The 18,276-nt window shown below is 37.0% G+C and overlaps 1 protein-coding gene across 1 annotated transcript in view; it reads right to left on the bottom strand.

The window, feature by feature from the left end:
- Positions 1 to 9,991: 9,991 nt before the first annotated feature.
- Positions 9,992 to 18,276, bottom strand: part of CCDC126 (coiled-coil domain containing 126) — a 54,121-nt gene continuing 45,836 nt past the window's right edge. Inside the window, exon 3 of the mRNA XM_029234422.1 lies at positions 9,992 to 11,794. Within this exon, the coding sequence (XP_029090255.1) occupies positions 11,610 to 11,794 (185 nt within the window). The 3' untranslated portion in view covers positions 9,992 to 11,609. The remainder of the gene's footprint in view (positions 11,795 to 18,276) is intronic.

Raw genomic sequence — 18,276 nt, forward strand, 5'->3', positions numbered from 1 at the left:
TGTGGACTGCATTGTGACACAATCTAAGAAATGTAGAAATGTAAAATATCTTTCTATTGCTTTATAAGTGCTATTCCACAGACTCCTTTTCTCATGATAATTAAATATGTATTGAACCAACTCTGTGCAAGGCCTCGTGCTAGGAACTTGAGATGAACAATTTCATTATACTTCTTTTATATATTTCCTTCCTAAGAACTCAAAGGGTTTTAGATATACTCTGTTTATTGTAACAAAACCCCATGGGGTCACAAAGGATAGGCATCATCAATGCTTTGGAGTTGAAGGCACTGAGTCAGAAATCACATATTTGCCAAAAGTCATACTATTAAAGTAATGGAAGTTAAGACACAAATTTTCTCAACTTCAACTTTAAAATGCTAGAGTATTTTTAAAAATCAACTTCAAAAATCATTTATTTTCTATATTAAAATACATAATGACTTTTTTGCATAGAAATAACTGGATTAAAAGTTTGATCATGTCTTATTTAAATTATATCCATCTATCATAATACAGTCAGATGTGCATTAAACACTGTTTAAAGATAAAAAAACATTTTTCTCAAGATCCCCAGAGAAAAACTAGGAGAAGACCACAGAGAATATGAGAACATGCAGAGTCATTCCTGTTTACTCGTACTACTACCCTTGAAACATACCCTGGCATTCCACAGATTTCATCTACTAGCATGAATTACTTTGCAGAAAATTTCTTAGTTCCTTACACAAGCAGACATCCGTCGCATCTCTTCTGTTTATGTCCCAATTCTAGGAGTTATCAAAGTTTTTGTTCTTTTTATTTTTCTATATGCAAGTAATAAAAACGAAATGTAAATAGATACTATTTATAAATTACATCTAGTAATAAATATTGGGCAGGACAAAAAGTTCCTTCGGTTTTTAAACAAAAATAAAAGACACAGTTTTCATTTTCACCAGGAACCAATTATTGAACACATTCACCGTTTTGTTCCACTACCTTCTGCCATTTTTCAGGCAACTTCATAATTCCATCTTCCCAAAACTTTTAATCTCTTTGAGCAAAGAACTGTTCCAGGTGCCTTTTACAGCCTTCCAGGGAATTGAAATTTTTTTCCAGTATGAGAATTTTGTAAAGACTGAAATAAATGGAAATCCAAAGGTGCAATGTCTGGTGAATACAGCGGATGAATCAGAACTTCCCAGCCAAGCTGTAACAATTTTTGCTTGGTCATCAAAGAAACATGTGGTCTTACGTTATCCAGATGGAAGATTATGCACTTTCTATTGACTAATTCTGGAACTTTTCGTTGAGTGCTACTTTCAGTTGGTCTAATTGGGAGCAGCACTTGTTGGAATTAATTGTTTGGCTTTCTGGAAGGAGCTCATAGTAGAGGACACCTTTCCAATCCCATCATATATACATCACCTTCTTTGGATGAAGGCCGGCCTTTGGTGTCGTTGGTGGTTGTTCATTTCACTTGCCCCACAATCTCTTCCATTCCACGTTATTGTACGGTATCCACTTTTCATCACACATCACAATTTGTTTTAAAAACGGAACGTTTCCTTACGTTTAAGTAGAGAATCGCATGCGGAAGTACCGTCAAGAACGTTTTCTTCGCTTACCTTATATGGAACCCAAACGTTAAAGCAATGACCATAACCAAGCTGGTGCAAATGATTTTCAACGCTTGATTTGGGTATTTTGAGTATGTCGGCTATCTCCCACGTGGTATAATGTTGATTGTTCTCAATTAATGTCTCAATTTGATTGCTATCAACTTCAACTGGTCTACCCGACCATGGAGAATCATCCAGCGAGAAATCTCCAGCACAAAACTTCACAAACCACTTTTGAGATGTTTGATCAGTCACAGCACCTTCTCCACACATTGCACAAACCTTTTTTTTGCGTTTCAGTTGTGCTTTCCCCTTTCTTGAAATAATAAAGCATAATATGCCAAAAATGTTGTTTTTCCTTCCATCTTCAATATTAAAATGGCCACACAAAAATTCACCAATTTTGGTAAGTTTTTTTTTTTCAATGCATGCTGATATAACAGCCGTCACAATACAATCTAAAAAAATTGTTTTGAATGAAGTTAAAGACAACTAAGCACTACTAGAACCCTCTTAGGGAAAAACCCGAACGAACCTTTTGGCCAACCCAATACAACAAAACACATATAAAGCCTCTGCAAGGAAACTTACAAAAGTTTACTGAGAAACTTTAAAGAAGACCTTAATAAATTTTGAAAGTTACGGTATTTGCGGAATAAAGACTCAGTATTTTAAAGATTTCAATTCTTTCCAATTCATAGTTTGAATTTACTCCCAACGTTTTTGTTCTTAAGCTGAAAATCATTACACATTAAATTGAAATAACAAATTCATTTGTTAATTCATTCAACAAACATTTACTATGTGCTAGTTACTGTGCTGGGTACTAGGAACCTGACGGTCTCTGAATATACAGAAAGGCCTCCTACTTTAGAATGGTAGTGAGAGAAGGTCTCTCTGTAGAAGTGGCATTCAGTTCAGACTTGAAGAATTTCTCAAGAAAAAGCCACTCGTGCAAAGACCTGGGAGAAGCGTAATCGGACAGAGGGAACAGTGTGAATGAAGGACTAAATGCGTGAAGCAGGGACAAGTCAAAACGGGATTCCAGAGAAAAGGGCGATCTCTTAAGGCTGGGAACAGAAAACTTAGTAATACTAAGTAGGTAAAACTTGAGAAACACATTGGAAAAACTAATCGTACTCGAACCAAAGAGAGTAAGAGAAAGGCATTCCACAATGGAAAAGAACAAATCTGAACTACATGATATAAAATAGGGCAGCCAAAGCCTGACAATAGGATTGTTTCATAGTTGTGACTACTTCTGGGCTCGGTTTCATCTGCTTGGAATTTCAACAGGACATTGTAAGATGGCAAAGGGTCCCAGCTGTGCCTAGAGTTGGGACACTACTTCTATGCAGCCAGCCCTCATGCCTTATCATCAGCAAGAAATACTAGCTATCTTGGTTTTGCAGAGGCAAAGAATACTTTCCATCTAGCCTTCTGCGTTGGGAAGAAACCAATTCTCCCCACCTTAGCATCAGTGTATGTGAAGTGAAGACTCTCTGAAGAAAGGTGTAGAAGGTATAACTTAAAGTCTTTCCCAAGCTCATTACTTCCCTGATAAAGTTAACTGAGCACTAATCGACAATAAGAAAAACTTCCCCCTTTCAGAGCTGTGGCCTTGGCTTCCTTTTTAGCCTTAGGAAAAATTTATTTCTAGAAACAGAAGGCAGAGTGACCACTTATGCAGTCTCCAAGCCCCTCAGCTGAGGCTCTGTTAGAAGTCACTTGTTTTAATCAAAGAAAGAGCTACCTGTCTTCTGCTGTTAACCATGGTTATTTAGCACTGTATTTAAACTCAATATTGTTTTTAACACATGGTATTCAGGAAAAAAGGTAAGAAGAATTAAGTCATGCAAAGAGACAGAAAGTGATTTTTAATTAAAACTATCAATATTCATACCACCTTCCCTGGGAAAGTTTATTTCCAAGCACCACTTAGGTACTTTCCAAGGCAGAAGATGACAGCAGCCAGCAGAGAAAAAGAAAACAAACTATATTAATATGTCAACCCTCCAACCCCCAACTTCTGCCTGCCTTTCTCCTCCAACTGTGTCTTCGCCTGGAAGCTAAAAGGAGAAGGCCATTTTTAGCTAAAACGCACTCTTACAGTTCACAACAAGCATTCTTTACATTCATTCTATTTTTAAATACATCAGCTTCAGGGGAAGACCAGAGAAAGAGTTGCCCTTTTATTATACAGGACAAGTAATAAAGAAGATGCTAAAAAGAGGATTTCCATGAAAGTTTTTCCTCGGTTCTCCGTGGAGAGATCAATTCCAGTCTGATTATCAGTGCATGGACCATGTGCAGTAGGCAGCAGTCTTCCAGATAAAGAAAAAAGATGGACATAGAGCTTCTGCAATTTAAAACGCTCTCAAATCAACACGGAAGCTTTGGAGAAATGGCTAGAGGTTTTTAAGGCTCAGACAGTATTCTAGAAAACTCAGAGATATTCTGTGAATCGCTTAGGTCAGACATATCAAGTCAATATCAAGACAATATGAGGCTCCTTTAAAAGTCATCAAATGATACATGTGTGAAACCCAAAGAGATTACAAAGGGCAAAATAATAGACCAAGAATGTGGTCCTGAATCCCACTCTGTTCTCCAATAAGTGGAAATATTTTGGCCCCAGAAAGTCCCTAACCTAAGTCTTGCAAATAATATCTTAGTACTAGACTTGACATTGATGGAGAACTGCCATAGGTGAGTTGATAGTGCCCTGAATCCCATGCTGGATACAAAAAAATGGCCTTAATGAGGAGACTGAGAAGATTCTCTTCACCCTGGAGAATATGCACTAAGCCGATTCCTTGTTTCCCTTTATTCCAAGAAAGGATGTAACAGCCGCTATCATGGCAGGCGTGCTCATAAGCTCCCAAATACCATGGCATGTGTTCATCTCCCGTCACCCCCAAACCCAGCCATCCTGGGCCATCAGCCTGCGTGGGGTTACCACCAATGCCTGGGGGCCCAATACATACCGTGTGACGCCTTTGCAGACTCTGTGAGCTCTGCTGACCCAGGCCGTTGAGGACACAGTGAGGAGATCTCTCGTGGATCAGAGCAGAGAAGTTTGTAAGTCTTGGGGACAAGATTAGGGGAGGGAAGGGGAATGCTTGAGCTTATTTAAGCCCGGATTGGCAGAACCGCTGGTAAGGCAGGGTGGTCAAGAGCACAGACTCCTTCTGGGTCTGAATCTGTGCTGTGCAGCTTAAAAGATCTGTGAAAATGGGGGTACCAGAACCTACCTCACAAAGCTGTTTTGCATATTAAAACAAGACATTGTACACGATGAGCACAGTGCAGGGCACAGCCCTTAGTAAATGCTCCATAACTGTTACTGTAATGATCTCATTACATGAGGGATATTATTAAAAATAAATTCTCCAAATCCTTCCTGCTCTAAATCCTTCCTCCCAGAGCATTTTGTGGTTTTGAACAGTTTTAATATACAAGGTATAGAGTCTCTTTCAGGAAGCAGGGGCCCGTGGCCCCTCTCACCTGGCAGAGCGCCCCTTTCTGGCCCCTCCTGATTCAATCATCCACTCAAGGTTTGGGGCCTGAAACTCCTAGTTCAGATTTGAAGAAAAAAATAACAAGAGGATTTTTTCCTCCTTTTCAAACTCATGAAGATGAAAAACAAACAAGCAAACAAAAAACACATTTACCTCAAAATTGAACATAATCTGTAATGGGTAAATTCCCAAACACCAGTGGTTCAAAATGTTTCCTCTCCTCAAGCTTTCTTATTATATCTCATATCACCATCCCACTTAAAAACAATCCTCAGAACCATAGTTTACTTCTTTGCCTGAAAAAAAACAGTGTTAACTATTAATGTCTAATTGGTATGAGATAGTAAAGAAAGAGTGGGTGGGTGGAAGAATTAAGCACCTGAGAAAGCTAAATGAAAAATAATGATTTATTTAAACGAATGATGATGCTAATCAACACTTAGAAGCAACGCGAAGTTCCACTTGACCTAATAAGGACTCACTGGAGGTCCTAAACTCATTCAGGAAAGATGTCTGAAAGACACTAACATGGATAAAATCTAAAAAAAAAACACAATAATTTAAAAAAATCTTTATGGCTTAACTTCCTTACCTAAATACACACTAATATTACTGATTCGTTTTAAGCCAAAAGCTATAAAATGACAAACCTGATCTGATTAAGCACAAGTTTGACTACTAACCAATCCCCTCCCAGTGCTCTAACCCAATTATGGATTAGCCACTGTACATTTTATTCTCAGTCTTTTCCCTACTTCGCAAAATGGTTCTAGCCTGCTGCTCATGATATAAAACAAAGCCTGAGGATGATCTCCAGTTTTGGATTTTCTCTGTTCTTCCAGTAGAGGTATTTCAACACTTTATTTTGTCTCCCCCAAATGGATATTAACCACACTTTATTAGGTTACCCTCTAGCATCCAGACAACAAGGAATAATGGAAAGAGGGCAGGCTTTAGATTTGTCCCACACCAAGGTCTAAATCTTTTCTATGCAACCAAAATGCCCAATAATTGAGTGAAAGATATATCAACTGTGATATTCATTTCACACAATGCAATAACCATGAAAGTTATATACTTACTGACTTGGAAATAAGTTCATGATATGTTGTACAAAAAGAATGTCTTTTTTTAATATAAAGGTACAGATGCACAAAGCAAAAAGTGTAAAATGGCTGAGGAACTTGCATTAACAAATATTTATCAGGCACCTATTATGTGCCACACACATAATGTATATGTGTACACAACTGTATATGCCCAGGTTACATCAGTGAATTAGACTCTAATTCACTCAAAAACCTATGGGACACGGCAAAAGCAGTTCTAAGAGGGAAGTTTATAGCAATACAATCTTACCTCAGGAAACGAGAAAAATCTCAAATAAACAACCTAACCTTACACCTACAGCAACTAGAGACAGAAGAACAAACAAAACCCAAAGTTAGTAGAAGGAAAGAAATCATAAAGAGCAGAAATAAATGAAATAGAAATGAAGAAAACAATAGAAAAGATCAATGAAACTAACAGCCGGTTCTTTGAAAAGATAAACAAAATTGATAAATCTTTAGCCAGACTCATCAAGAAAGAGAGAGAGAGGGCTCAAATCAATAAAATTAGAAATGAAAAAGGAGGAATTCCCTGGTGGCACAGTGGTTAAGAATTCGCATGCCAATGCAGGGGACACGGGTTCAAGCCCTGGTCCGGGAAGATCCCACGTGCCACGGAGCAACTAAGCCCGTGCGCCGCAACTACTGAAGCACGCACACCTAGAGCCGTTTAAAACTTACTGTAGCCTTAATGTACAGAACAAAATGACTTACAAGCAAATTTTGTTAGCAGTAGCTAGAGAATGGGTAACTGACCATTCTGGTGAATGTAGTGTTAGTCCTGCACCCGGTCCTTCTTGTGGCATTTCTAAAAGAGCTCCCAACAAAGATCCACCTTGTCGACTATCAGGTAAAATAAAAGAACATATTCTAGAGGAAATAATACCCACAGGACTAACAAAAAATGCCACCGGAAAGTATAGAGTCTGTTCTTCCAGGGGAAAGTGCAGGGAAACACAGTATATTTGTAATAGATATTCTGTTCCCCTGAACAGAGGTGCCTGCTATACTGCCTATCACACTCTAATGAAATATTAGAATGCTTTAGTATGACATGTATGAAGTTTCAAATAAATACATTAAGTGCAAAAAAAGTTGTTGATATTTACTCAAATGCGGGTGTTTCAATATTCACTTACATTACAAATCGCCAGCTACAGGTGTTAGTTTCTGCCAAAATCCCCCAGTCAATAATGTGTTAATACACAGAAACTGGTTGAATTTCTACACACTAACAACGAAAGATCAGAAAGAGAAATTAAAGAAACAACCCATTTACCATCATATCAAAAAGAATAAAACACCTAGGAATAAACTTACCTGAGGAAGCAAACAACCTGTACTCCGAAAACTGTAAGATGCTGATAAGAGACATCAAAGATGATACGAACAGACAGAAAGATATACCATGTTCTTTGATTGCAGGAATCAACATTGTCAAAATGACTATACTACCCAAGGCAATCAACAGATTCAATAAAATCCCTATCAAATTACCAATGGCACTTTTCACAGAACTAGAACAAAAAATCTTAAAATCTGTATAGAGACCCAAAAGACCCCAAATAGCCAAAGCAATCTTGAGAAAGAAAAACGGAGCTGGAGGAATCAGGCTCCCTGACTTCAGACTATACTACAAAGCTATAGTCATCAAAACAGTATGGTACTGGCACAAAAAACAGAAATATAGATCAATGGAACAGGATAGAAAGCCCAGAAATAAACCCACGAACCTATGGTCAATTAATCTATAACAAAGGAGGCAAGACTATACAATGGAGAAAAGATAGTCTCTTCAATAAATGGTACTGGGAAACTGGATAGCTACATGCAAAAAGATGAAATTAGAACATTCTTTAACACCATACACAAAAATAAACTCCAAATGGATTAAAGACCTAAATGTAAGACTGCATACTATAAAACTCTTAGAGGAATATATAGGCAGAACACTCTCTGACATAAATCACAGCATATCTTTTTTTGATCTGTCTCCTAGAGTAATGAAAATAAAAACAAAATTAAACAAATGGGACCTAATTAAACTCAAACGCTTTTGCACAGCAAAAGGAAACCATAAGCAAAACAAAAAGACAATCCACAGAATGGGAGAAAATATTTGCAAACAATGCAACTGACAAGGGATTTAATATCTGCAAAATTTACAAACAGCCCATGCAGCTCAATATGAAAAAAACAAACAACCCAATCAAAAAATGGGTAGAAGACCTAAACAGACATTTCTCCAAAGAAGACATGCAGATGGCCAAGAGGCACATGAAAAGATGTTCAACACCGCTAATTATTAGAGAAATGCAAATCAAAACTATGATATCACCTCACACCAGTCAGAATGGCCATCATCATAAAGTCTACAAACAATAAATCCTGGAGAGACTGTGGAGAAAAAGGAACCCTCCTACACTGTTAGTGGAAATGTAAACTGGTGCAGCCACAGTATGGAGGTTCCTTAAAAAACTAAAAATAGAGCTACCATAAGATCCAGCAATCCCACTCCTGGGCATATATCTGGAGGAAAACATGGTTTGAAAGGATACATGTGGGACTTCCCTGGTGGCACAGTGGTTAAGAATCTGCCTGCCAATGCAGGGGACACGGGTTCAAGCCCTGGTCCGGGAAGATCCCACATGCCACGGAGCAACTAAGCCCGTGCGCCACAACTACTGAGCCTGTGCTCTAGAGCCCACGAGCCAGAACTACTAAAGCCTGCACTCCAAGCGCCTGTGCTCCACAACAAGAGAAGCCACCACAGTGAGAAGCCCGTGCACCACAACGAAAAGTAGGCCCTGCTCGCTGCAGCTAGAGAAAGCCCACATGCAGCAACAAAGACACAATGCAGCCAAAAATCAATTAATTAATTTTTTTTTAAAAGGAAAGGATATATGCACCCCAATGTTCATTGCAGCAATGTTTACAATAGCCAAGACATGGAAGCAACCTAAATGTCCATCAACAGAGGAATGGATAAAGAAGGTGTGTTAGATCTATACAATGGAATAATATTCAGCCATTAAAATGAATGAAATAATGCCATTTTCAGCAACACAGATGGACCTGGAGATTATCATACTAAGTGAAGTAAGTCAGACAGAGAAAGATAAATATATGATATCAGCTTATAAGCAAAACCTAAAAAAAAAAAAGATACAAATGAACTCATTTACATAACAGAAACAGACTCACAGACTAAGAGAATAAACTTATGGTTAACAGGAAGGAAGGGTGGAGGGTAGGGATAGATTGGGAGTTTGGGATTGACGTGTATACACTGCTATTAAAATAGATAACCAACAAGGACCTACTGTATAGCACAGGGAACTCTGCTCAATACTCTGTAATAACCTAAATGGGAAAAGAATTTGAAAAAGAATAGATACATATTTATGTATAACTGAATTACTTTGCTGTACACCTGAAACTAACACAACATTATTAATCAACTATACCCCAATATAAAATAAAAATTTAAAAATTTAAATTTAAAAAAACTCACCAGTAAACTTCGACTTGACAGTACAAGCCTAGGAACCACCTCCAATCACAATCCCCAGATTTGTTCCCATCAGTCCCCAAACTCAGACTCGCCTAACCTGAACAAGGCAATCTTCCATTTTTCTCTTTTGAAACAGCTATCTGGAATTCATGGAACAAAACCCAAATTATCTAAGATTCCTTTTAATCATTTACCATTTATTAAATGCACAATCACCATTAAAGAAAAAACTTATGATAACACTTTAAAGTACAAATAATACATTTTATTTCATCCCTGAAAACAAAAACAAAAATGTCAACATCTAATGAGAGACTGAACAATTATTCCAAACTTTACCTGAAAATGGTATATAAATAATTTCTTCACATAAAGGTAGGGTACAGGGAAGAGTTTGGAAAGATACCTTTCATGAAATATTTTCTCATACTTAACTTTAATAAAACATTATAATTATTGCTACTATGTCTGGTAGCACATTGTAATAATGAACAATACAATATCCAAAACCAAAATAAATTCAATACAGTCTAAATCTAGAAGCTAGCTGCACTTAAGCAGTTGTTATAGAGAATAAATACTATGAAACATAGGGCACCATATGGCAATTAAATTTGCTACAAGGTAAATTTAAATAAAGGTGTACTTTGCTCTATAGTAGAATTACCCAAGATTAGGATTTCTTGTGCTATATAGAATAGCTGTTTTCCTGAAAAGATAGTCCATCTTCATAATTTAAATTACATTTTAAACATTCTTAATTATTTCAAGTGCTCATTATATAAAATGAATATCTAACGTATCTATTATACAAATCCAAAATTTCATAAAGCAGGATACTACGTACTATAATGTTACCATTTTCCAAGCAGTTTAATGCAACACAAATACTTTTATTATATACATCTGGCTAAAGTCCTTAAGAGTCCCAGTCTCACAAATATCTCAGTTTCTCTCTCCCTTGCCAATATAAGCAAAAATTACCGGAATATGGAAATAATGTGCTTTCTTAACAACATAATCAAAGGGTTACACTTTAAACATTCATGTATATGAAAATCATGAATTAATACTTATTTTTAATCTCATCATAAATATCTTTTATTCTTCAGAACATAAGTATATAAGAAAATGTTACATATGAGATTAGAAATTACTATTTTAATGTTATTTAATTGTCCCAATGTTTAGAATAGGTTATGAACAGTGGCTACTACCCATTTCAAGATTATACTCTTATAAATGTAATTTTTAAAATTATACAATAATTAACCTCCAGTTATTCTGAAGGGATAGTGCAAATGAAGACATTCTTTGGGTCATGATTTCAAAACATTATTTTCAACATTATACTTCCTTTCTCTCTGCTCATAATCTGAATAACAAAATATAGTAAGTACTGGAAGTAAGCACATTTTCTAATAGTATTAGTCAAACAGTCACATCTACTGATAACAAATGACAGAATGATTCAGTAACAATATTCTTCACTTGTCTGAGAAACATGTCATATATTTAAATAAATATTTTATAGAAATGAATCCATGTCTTTCAGTGTTTTTGTTTCAACTTGATCTCAAACACAAAGATTTATACAAGATCACCTACCTGCTTACTACATCAACCATGTTACCAAGTTCCCTTTAAGGATATAGTACAGCGTTGAAGAGTTGTGCCTGAAAGCAAATAACTTTTAAAATTTATATACAGAACTAGAGTTCCATGAATCCAGCATACTCCTTGAAAATGCATAGAGGTTTTATTGTAAAGTATTACTCTATGCTAGCCAGCGATATAAAAGCTTTTCTGCCATAGGATATAATCCACGGTGAACGTAGCAGCACAAGCTGATCTTCAACTGCTATCTAATGCTGCCTGATACATTTATCCTTTTATTTGTCGTCACAGGCACCAGATTCCCACTAGTACCATTGGTAGTGTTGGTTGCTGAGCCGTTTACAACAATATAGTCGACTTTGTTCTCCAGCTTTACCAAACGTTGTAAAATGTCATCCAAAAGGACAGCAATTGTTCTTTTTAAATCAGCTAGGGGAAAAAAAAATGAGAATGAACCATATTAAAGACTGATAGAGCACTTAATATTTGTGTTTTCATAGTTTGAGGGGCAAAGTGAACAATTATCAAGTCATCCGAAAGGAAATATACTAGAGGGAAAGCACTCATACCACACATAGAAAAAGCCTAACTATTTTAATGAATAGCATCACATACAGAGCTTCCTAACGGAATTTCAGAGTCATAAATGTGGGGAAACTTACTTTTCTAGTGCAATAAAACAGATGTAAAGGCTGGTTTAAAATGTTAGTCTCTCTGTAAGGAACCCATTTACTTTGAGTTTCTTAGTCTGAAAAGACAACTGTGGACTAGGCAGGTAAGGTAAAAAGCTAGCTGAGCTAACTAAGAAATTCAAGGAAATGTAGAAACAAGAAACCTGGAACCTCCACAGGCTGAAGTTTAGGGGCAGCCTAGGATCCAGAGCAGATGCCAGGAACCCAATCAGTGCAGTACAGATACTAGTTCTGACTAGAAAATGATGGGGAAGACTGTATCTTCTAATCTCTCTGGGAGGTTAAGGGTTTTAGTAGAATTTACCTGGAAAGAACGACATTTTGACCCTTTGCTTCCCTAGAATCCTCTTTTCTCAGGTTTCCCAATGGCACCTAACACATATTATGTATTCAGTCAGTGGCAACTAATATTGTTATTTTTCGTTGGTCCTGGACCAAAAAAGGCAGCTCAAACCCTAATCTGTGATCAGGGGAAAAATAATTTAACAACAACTCATAAAGTTGCTGATGGTTCTGTTACTAAGCTATCAGGAAAAGCAGAAGAAAAAACAGATAAATTGGACTTCATCAAAATTTAAAACTTTTGGACATCAAAAGATATTATCTAGAAAGTGAAAAGAAAATCTAGAGAATGGAAGAAAATATTTGCAAATCATATATCTGACAAGGGCTTAGTATCAAGAACATATAAAGAACTCCTAAACCCAACAACAAAAAGATAAACCACTCAATTTTTAAAATCATCAAAGGACTTGAATAAACATTTCTCCAAAGAAGATACGCAAATGAACAGTAAGCACATGAAAAGATACCCAACATCACAATGAAATACCACTTTACGTCTACTAGGATGGCTATAATCAAAGAAAGGGAAAATAAGCATTGGCAAAAATGTGAAGACACTGGGACGCTCATACACTGCTGGTAGGAGTATAGAATGGCACAGCCACCACAGAAAACAGTTCGGCAGTTTCTCAAAAAGCTAAACATAAAATGACCATGTGACCCAGTAATTCCACTCCTAGGTATCTACCCCAAAAAGTGAAAGCAGAGACTCAAAGAGATACTTGTACACCAATGTTTATTTCAGAATTATTCACAATAGCCAAAAGGTGGAAACAACCTAAGTGTCCATCAGTAGATCAAAAGATCAACAAAATGTGGTATTAACATACAGGGAATATTATTTAGCCATAAAAAGGAATGACGTTCTGATACATAATACAAAATGGATGAACCTTAAAGACATTATGCAAAGTGAAATAAGCCAGACAAAAAAAGGACAAATACTGTATGATTCCACTTATTTGGACTACCTAGAATAGAAAAATACGTAGAGACAGAAGGTAGATTAGAGGTTACCAAAGACCAGGGGAAGGGGTGAATGGCAAGTTACTGCTTAATGGTAAGGTTACAGTTTCTTGTTTGGGGTGATGCAAGTTTTAGGTAGTAGTGATGGCTGTACAACATTGAATATAATTAATGCCACTGGACTGTACACCTAAAAATGGTTAAGATGGCAGGGCTTCCCTGGTGGTGCAGTGGTTAAGAATCCAACTGACAATGCAGGGGACACAGGTTCGAGCCCTGGTCTGGGAAGATCCCACATGCCGTGGAGCAACTAAGCCTGTGCGCCACAGCTACTGAGCCTGCACTATATAGCCCACGAGCCACAACTACTGAAGCCAGCGACCTAGAGCCTGTGCTCTGCAACAAGAGAAGCCACCGCAATGAGAAGCCCATGCACCACAACGAAGAGTAGCCCCTGCTCACTGCAAGGAGAGAAAGCCTGCGTGCAGCAACGAAGACCCAACACAGCCAAAAATAAACAAATAAAATATTTTTTTAAATGGTTAAGATGGCAAATTTTATGTTACATACATTTTACCATAATCTTCTTAAAGTGAAAAAAGAAAAACAGATTTCAGAAAGGCGTAGTGAGAGTAGTGGTAGCAGGTGGTTGTAAAAAGTGATTAGAAATAAATCAACCAAAAAATCAATGTAATATAAAGTGAGGGGAAAAACTATTTGGAGAAAGTCTAGTGATGGAGGAAATCAAGCAGTGTATCTTTTGGCCTCATTCATCATGAACACTTAAATATTCTAGTTTAGTGGGTATGCACAAGAAAAAAAGTATAAGAAAAATTCTTTGATAAGAAGTATTTAGGGATAAAATGTCATGATATGTACAATTTGTTTCAAATGGTACCCCCTAAAAGCATATATATTTGTATAGAGAAGGAAAGATAAAAATATAGAAAAATTTTTAGTAAATGATCAATCTAGAGGAAAGATATATGATGTTTACCACATAATTTTCCCTAACTTTCTGTAGACTGAGAATTTTCAAAATAAAAGATTAGGGAGGGCTTCCCTGGTGGCGCAGTGGTTGAGAGTCCGCCTGCCGATGCAGGGGACACGGGTTCGTGCCCCGGTCCGGGAAGATCCCACATGCCGCGGAGCGGCTGGGCCCGTGAGCCATGGCCGCTGAGCCTGCGCGTCCAGAGCCTGTGCTCCGCAACGGAAGAGACCACAACAGTGAGAGGCCCATGTACCGCAAAAAAAAAAGATTAGGGAGCGGGGGCATTTCTTTATTAAGACCTTTCAATCAAGAGTTATAATAGTATTTGGTAAGTTAAAATATATATATTTTAAAGAATCTTCCAGCAACAAGATTAAAAGATAACTGCTGAGTCTGTTTTTCCCTGGCAGCCACCTCATGTATAATATTTGAAGAAGTAGGCAACCTAGGCCAGAGAAGGCTACATAGAACAGACTGGGGTGGGAAGCTTACCATCATGTTAACATAAAATGAAGCTAAAGCCCTCAGAGGTTTGACACCAAGCTGAAGTGCGACATGAATTATAAAGGTACAGCCTACTCACTGATTATAGTTAGGAATAGCAATTAAAGGAAAAGTTGGGGTTCTTTAAAATCAAATACAAATTTATTGTAATGTATATGTATTTTATATATATATATGTGTCTGTATACATATACATATATATGTATATGTGCACATCAGGGGTTTTTTTTCCATACATTATTTAATATTTTCATTAGTAATAAGGATTAAATGATACGTAAGGCTTAGCTCAATGTGTGGTGCACAAGGTCTCAACAAACCTTACTTGTTATTAGTTATTGTAATATTCAGTATACATGTCTATTTTTTTTCCCGTATAAAATAGACTGAAAAAGTAAACATTTTAGGGGCTTCCCTGGTGGCGCAGTGGTTAAGAATCCGCCTGCCAATGCAAGGGAAACGGGTATGAGCTCTGGGCTAGGAAGATCCCACATGCCGCAGAGCAACTAAGCCTGTGCGCCACAACTACTGAGCCCGCGCTCTAGAGCACTTGAGCCACAACTACTGAGCCTGCGTGCCACAACTACTAAAGCCCACGTGCCTAGAGTCCGTGCTCCGCAACGAGAAGCCACTGCAATGAGAAGCCTGTGCACCGCAACAAAGAGTAGCCCCCACTCGCTACCCTAGAGAAAGCCCATGCGCAGCAATGAAGACCCAACTCAGCCAAAAATAAAATAAATAAAATAAAATTTATTTTAAAAAAAGTAAACATTATTAGCAGGTAGGAAAACTAGAATTCAGACCTCAGTCTTTTGCTTCCAAGGCCCCAAATTCAGGGTTTTCCACTACAGTGCAGATGCAAAAAGAATATATATATATATATATATATGTGTGTGTGTATATATATATATATATATATTTACCTGTATGGTGTCTAAATGATGAGTAGATATACTGTATCTCATGATTTTTTTTAACATTTTCAATTTCTTTAATTTTGGAAAATTTCAAACATACACAAGCAGAGAAAGAATAGTATAATGAGTACTCATGGACCTAATTCTCATCACTTGCCTTTCACAATGAACAATATTTTGCCATTCTTGGTTCATCTCTCCTCTTCCACCTTTTTTCTCCAAAAGTATTTTAGGTCAAATCCCAGACATCATGTCATTTCACTGTAAATTCTTCGGAATGCACCTTTAACTTTTAAAGAACTTAACCATTGTGCTATTATCATGCTTAACAAAATTTATAGTAATTTCTTAATTTAAGTAGTTTAACACCTGTTCCATATCCAGATTTTCCTGATTATCTGAAAATTGTCTTCTTACAGTTGATTTGCTTGAATCAGAATTCAAATGAAATCTACACATTGCATTTGACTATTGCTTCTTTAGAGGAAATGTATATATATCTTCAGCCTACCACAACAATTTTTTCCTTTTATGTTATTACTTTCTACATGCATACACTTTTTGTTTCCACACACACACTGTCAGGTTTTTTTATTACAAATAATTTGGGTTATAACAATGACAAAGGCCACTACGTTTCCAATCTAAAATCCATGTAGCATATATCTGAGCTTCCTGCTTATATTACGATGCTGCAGAATAGTGGTGTCCACAGCCTTTGATAAATGCTTACACCAATTCTCTTTGGAAAAATTCATTTTATTTTAAACATAATTTGTAAGTTAAGTAATCAGTTTTCCATCAAAAAAGTACTCAAAAAAAAAAAAAAGTACTCAAAGGAAAAGTTGGGTTTAATCAGAAAAAACTATATATTACTTTAACAGTGTTCTAAATTATCACATATCCTCCTTTCAAATTTTCTAAAATCAGTTGTTTTGTTTTTTTGTTTTTTTCTTTTGCAGTACGCGGGCCTCTCACTGTTGTGGCCTCTCCCGTTATGGAGCACAGGCTCCGGACGCGCAGGCTCAGCGACCATGGCTCATGGGCCCAGCCGCTCCGCGGCATGTGAGATCTTCCCGGACCGGGGCATGAACCCGTGTCCCCTGCATCAGCAGGCGGACTCTCAACCACTGCGCCACCAGAGAAGCCCTAAAATCAATAGTTTTAATAAAGTATTTTAAAAGACTAAGAAATCTAAATTACCTTATTCGATATAAAATCAGTTAGTTGAAAAACCACAATGATCCCTTTGAACATAGCAAAACTCACCCTTTCTCTAGATTCACATTACAATTTTCTGTTTACATTTCATGTGACTATATAGTTATGGGAATTATACATTTACACTCTATGGGAGTCCACAGTACTTCCCCACAAAGCCCTATCACTGAAAGTGCTAGCAATAAGAATCCTACCACGGGACCCGGTTCAGAACCCCTAAAAACAACCTGGAATTGGAGACCATACCATAACCTTTTACTCAGCTCATCCAGCTTGATGCTTTATCACATAGTAGACAGTCAACAAATGCTGGAAATGAACATTTGCTGAATGTCTGATTCATGCTTGGTAGGTGGTATCATGGTTGAGATTAACATGAAGAACCAGACTTAGGAAATAAAACCCTTTAAGGTTGTTCTGCTCCTGCTTTAAGTTTCCCTACTCTGGGAGAAGAAATCAAATAGTTTAAGGGAAAAATAACAAAAAACAGGCTAATACAAAGGCACATAAGAACACACATACTATCAAAATAGCACCTAGCCCAATTATTCCACAGTATACAAAAATCAAAAGGAGGATATAATGGAATCTAAAAAATAAAACAAACGAATGAATATAACAAAACAAAAAAGGTTACAATGCTATTAAATATACTAAAGATATTGGATATGAAAAGATTCTTGCTACAATAAACATAATCAAGAGATTGTGAAGCACAGCAGGAAGCCACTATCATCCCAAGCCTAAGGAGCAGAGGGAAAAATCAGTAATGTCACAACAGCCCAAGTCCAAGGGCACCTAGTGGAATAACAGGGCCAAGGAGGCTGTCTGGCAGAAGGTGGCGCTACAAAGGAGACATCACCTGAGGCAGAAAGGGAGAAAAATACCCTAGTCTCTCTTTTCCTCCTACATTCCGAACTCCTGCCAGTACTTCTCATTGGCTGAACCCAGGCAGTAGCTAGTTGATTTAGGAACTTAGAAAGTGCCACCTACTAGAATCACCCTCCCTTGAGATACAAAACAGAGAAAAGTAAAGGAACAAATCTGAAGGCAACCAGGAAAAGGACCAGCACAAACACCAAGTACACATGCCTTTGTGGACCCCATACTTATAGGTCTCTGTTGATTTATCTCTTATTTATATCTCAATAGGTTTTATTATTTGTATTCTTAATGTGAAGAGAGGCAGATACAAATAAAAATAGCCATGTGAAAAAAAAATAACCATGTGTACACAAAAAAGAAATTCAATTCTTAGTAAATGTAGTAGTAGTA

The sequence above is a fragment of the Monodon monoceros genome, unplaced genomic scaffold (genome assembly GCF_005190385.1).
Source record: "Monodon monoceros isolate NGI ecotype Baffin Bay Population unplaced genomic scaffold, NGI_Narwhal_1 Super_Scaffold_2, whole genome shotgun sequence".
Taxonomy (NCBI): Eukaryota; Metazoa; Chordata; class Mammalia; order Artiodactyla; family Monodontidae; genus Monodon; species Monodon monoceros.